The sequence below is a fragment of the Peromyscus leucopus genome, chromosome 1, assembly GCF_004664715.2.
Source record: "Peromyscus leucopus breed LL Stock chromosome 1, UCI_PerLeu_2.1, whole genome shotgun sequence".
Lineage (NCBI taxonomy): Eukaryota > Metazoa > Chordata > Mammalia > Rodentia > Cricetidae > Peromyscus > Peromyscus leucopus.
In genome coordinates, this window is record NC_051063.1 from 174,167,923 (window position 1) to 174,172,554 (window position 4,632).

Genomic DNA, 4,632 nt, shown 5'->3' on the forward strand with positions numbered 1-4,632 from the left:
TGTTGAGTCAGAACAAAGCTCTTTCCCTTGCATCAAGGCTGGGTGATTCATTTTGAATACAGCTTTCAGGGAAAATGTATGAAAGGGATAGAAAGAGTAAGTGTTCCTTGGCAGTCTGCACATGAATGAGAGAGAGTGTCTCCAGATATGATACCTCCTCCAAACTAAATTTCAGAAGGTAGTCAGCTATTTCACTATGGAGTTCAAGGGTATAACATGTATGTTGGTTGAACTGGACACAGGAGCCGATTGTTAAACTCCCACTTATCTTCTCCATCTACCCAGGATTACCATTGCCTATAAGATAAAAGATACTGAAAGTTATCAGCCACAGCTCACAATTGAAGTCTTCACTCTACCACGACTGCCACTTACAGCTCCATAGCCTAACCAGAACCATGGTGCTCGAGAACTTTGGTAAGTACTCCATCCCAAGGAGACACAGGTATTTGGCATCTCTCCTTTGCCTCTGAATTTTCACTTATTTGTTTACTTGAGATGCCATCTCACTTTGTCGCCATAGCTGTCCTGGAACTTGCTATATAGACCAGGCTGGCTTTGGATTCACAGAGATCCACCTGCCTCAGCCCCATGGTTGCTGTATTAAAGGCATGAGCCACTATGCCTGGCTACCTCTAAGCTTTTGTAATCCTCCCTTCTCTACTTTATTCTTGATTCCCCATCTCATCATCCTTGCTGGCATCTCTGGCTGTGATCCAACGACTCTGCCTGAAAATTTCAGGAGTTTCCTCCTCTTCTGAGACCCTCCTCATAAATTTTCTGTCAACACCAGACATGACTAGGGTCAGTCTCAATGTCTGTTATTAGCTACCAGACCCACACAAAAGAAGCTCAGAGATGTGATCTTGTAGCCCTGATCATGACCACCTGGTGGCTCCCCCAACATCAGTCTCACTCCCTTTTTGCTCCTCATTTTTGTACTTACGTGCTCAGTCTCAGAAAGAGTCACTTGTAGGAATAGATGCAACAAGGAGGGAAGAGATGGAGCCCTCTAGATGAGGGAGGTGAGGAGTCTTGGAGCAAAGCCATGACTCCCCCAATATCTGTACATTAATTGCTAAAAACTTCCTGTGGTGGCAAAGCAGAGCTACTCGTGCTATAAAAAGAATGCAATTCTCTATCCTTGAGTGCACTCATTTCTGTGTCCCCAGCTGTGCATCTCAGCTGTGCTTCCAACACTGTGGCCTGGAGTCCTGGCCCTTCAGAATCAAAAGGTCATGAATTTCAACTTTTTTTTTCCCGAGACAGGGTTTCTCTGTATAGCTTTGCGCCTTTCCTGGAACTCACTTGGTAGACCAGGCTGGCCTCGAACTCACAGAGATCCGCAGGCCTCTGCCTCCTGAGTGCTGGGATTAAAGGCGTGCACCACACCGCCCGGCGAGTTTCAACATCTTATACTTGAAGCCTGACTGCACACCTTTCTTATCAGCAAAATCTGTGTTCAACTGAGGGTCCTACTATAGTGCAGGCTTGAATGGAGGGAGTAGGGACAAAGTCTGACTGTGTTGTCCCCTAGAATTCCACCTCTATGTAGCCATGTGATAGCCCATCTCAGGTCTTGCCTCTCCTTGACTCCCCTCACTCTCCTCTATTCCATCTTTCATTCTTCAAGAACACCACACAAGTTATCCATGGTCAGATTTGACTTCATCTAGATTATTTTTGACAATTGTTTATTATTTTTGTTGTTGTTTTGTGTGTGAAATGCATGCTTATGTAAGAGTTATGTGAGTGTGAAGTGCCCATGGGAGTGCACACGGAAGTGAGAGCAAGATGCAGGATGTCTTTCTCTGTTGCCTTCCACCTTGTTGCCTAGGGACAAGATCGTTAGCTGAACCTGAAGCTCACTGTTTTGATAATCCTAGCTGACCAAAAGCTGTTTAGTTCCTCCTGTCTCTGCTCCCAATTCTGGGATTACAGATGTGCAGGGTCATGCATGGCTTTTTACATGGGTGCTGGAGATTAAAATTCATGTCCTTCTGCTTGCAAAGAAAGTGCTCAAATCCCTTGAGCCATCTCTCTTGTCACTTAGATAACTTTAGGCAGATTGTTGCAGATCATCCAGAATCTGATAGGGGTTAAGAATCACTTGGAGGATTTTTTGACTATTTTTTATGATTTTGAGTATGTCTTCCAAAAGTTTATGTAATAAAATCTTAATTGATCAATGCTGGAATGAGTCAGAGCAGGGTCTATGAGATATTTTATGGCATGAGACACAAAAGCAGAGCCATTCTGAAGGAAGTGATGTCAGTATCAGTTAATGGCAGCAATGAGGAAGCTCTCATTCTCTCTGAGTGGTCATATTGAAAATATCTTGTAAAAAAAAAGCAAGTGCCTCTAATGATCTCTCTTTCCAGTATACAGACTTGTTCTTTATTCAACCCAGAGCAGCACACAGTCCCATCCAAGGGCTGCTATGTGATCTGTGATTTTTCTAACCTCTGTAGCCATGAGCCAGAATTGGCTGTTTTATTGTTAAAGTACTAATAATCAGGTGTTTGTTCCAACAAGAGAAAACTAAATACTAGGACTATTGATATTTTTATACTCTTGAACTTCTGGTAGGCCATTGTTCACGACTGCTGTGGATGGGTCCTGACACCTAAGACCTAAGAACGCAGGAGAGGCCTCTGTGCTCTAGAAAGAGTTGGGCTGGAAAAACCTAAACATCAACTAACTTTTCAATGTGCCTCAACTTCAGTTCCAGACTCAACAAAATTGTACTCTGGAACTTTTAGCAGTGTGACTCTAGGGCTGAGGAGATGGTTCAGTGGGTAAAATGTTTGCTGTGCAAACATGAGAGTCTGAGTTAAAATACCCAGAACCCAGATAAAACCAGAGCTTGTAGCTGGAGTCTCTAATCTCAATGTTCCCATAACAAGACTGGAAATGAAAACAAGGGAATCTCCTAGAAGCTGATGAGCCAAGCAGCCTGGCATGAGAACAAGAGTCCCTGTCTCAAACAAGGGAGGAAGTGAGAACTAACACAGAGATTGTCCTCTGAACTCTACATTGAATCCCTGGCATGATCCCCCACACACTGATACACCCAAATGGCCACACATAGAGAGGGTTTTTTTTTCTAGCATGGAGATGTTATGAGTTTTATGTTTTACCACATAAAAGAGATTGCCAGCAAGCCCTACCACCTGAGTTCAACCACCAGAACCCAGATAAAGATAGGAGTGACCTGATTCCACACTGTCTTCTGACCTCCTTGTATATCCCCCCTCTCTCCTGCTCTCTTGCTCCCCCTCTCTCTCTTTCCCTGGGTGTGTGTGTCACAGACACATACTAGTAATAATAATAATAAAGTTAAAATATTTTAAACGTGATTCTGCCAAATGCTTTATTAAAAAACTATGCTCATGGAATCTCCAATAGGAAAATACACCACAGTCTCCCTCATGTACACACAAAGGACCACAACACACCAGCTGTCTCTTGATACCCAACCAAGAATCTTTCTGGAACTTTCATGGGTTCGCTCTATACACTGCTCAGTCTACCTTGAGGCTGTCATCCTTTGTCAGTCTTCAGAGGCAGCAGCTGCAGTCATGAACCCACTTCTGCTGTCCCTCCATCACGTACTACCCAGCAGCCTGATCAGAATCACTGTGTATGGAATCTAGATGGAGAGTCTAGCCAAAGTCACATCTGAAACTTATTGCAGCTCTAATGCACCTATGAACTTCAAATTAACCCTCTTTCTGTGTTCAGTTCCCAGGGTCTCCCTCATAACCACCCATGTGGAATCTGCAAGGGTAATCTTTCTTCCCATTTGCAAACTTCACAAACTCCACTCTTCCTAGCATCCTACATTCCTCACGTGTCAGCCCAGATCCTGAAACACATCCAGAGTCAGTCACAAACTCCACTCAGAGTCATCACCAGCCATCAAGGTGTCTAGTGAAGTCCCTTGTCTCTGATCATCATCAGCTGTGGCACCCATTGTGATTCTGTCCCATTTATGTTTCTCAGGCATCATCCTCATTCCCATACTCCTATTCACAAACTCAGGAGCTGCAGAATCTCACACATCCCCAACTCTCTCACACACTGGCTTATTGCTGTGCCAGCCAGTACCCATGTGTGGGGACAGGATCTACATCCCCTCGCAGCAGTGTTGTGTGGATGATGCCATCTTGCCCTTTAACCTGACCCGAAACTGTGGTACTGCTGACTGCCCCTATTGGCCCTGCTTTGAACTCTGCTGTTCAGAGTCTTATGGCTCCCATCCGGAATTTCTCATCAAGCTGAAACTTCAGGGGGAGAAATCCCGTTGCAGTTCATCCCCCATCTCTGGGAACTGTTCCAGGTAAGCATCCTCTCCCTGTCTGTACATAGGGTTGTATATGGAAATGGAAAAGGGGGTTCTGCAGGTGCACCTCCCTCCCTTTATGAAAACCCCTGCTTCCTGTTCTAATCACTAACAAACCTTTGGGATGTTTTGTTCATTCACTTCTCTGATTCTTCATTTTTATTTTCTATTTTGCAGCAGAAACATTTTACAGAAGAGATATCCAAGAAAATCCACTTTTTATTAGGCAACAAAGTGATGCCCAGGTAGGCTTCAATGTCTGTGCAGTCACTAACTGAGATGATGGC

At 44.3% G+C, this 4,632-nt stretch overlaps 1 protein-coding gene across 1 annotated transcript; it reads left to right on the forward strand.

Annotated features, from left to right (window-relative positions):
* Window positions 1-340: 340 nt before the first annotated feature.
* Window positions 341-4,346, forward strand: LOC119089176 (insulin growth factor-like family member 3). The gene is made up of 2 exons (XM_037211558.1): window positions 341-417; window positions 4,006-4,346. Exons 1-2 carry the CDS (start codon window positions 399-401, stop codon window positions 4,344-4,346), a joined length of 360 nt encoding a protein of 119 aa, XP_037067453.1. The 5' UTR covers window positions 341-398.
* The last annotated feature ends 286 nt before the right edge of the window (window positions 4,347-4,632 follow it).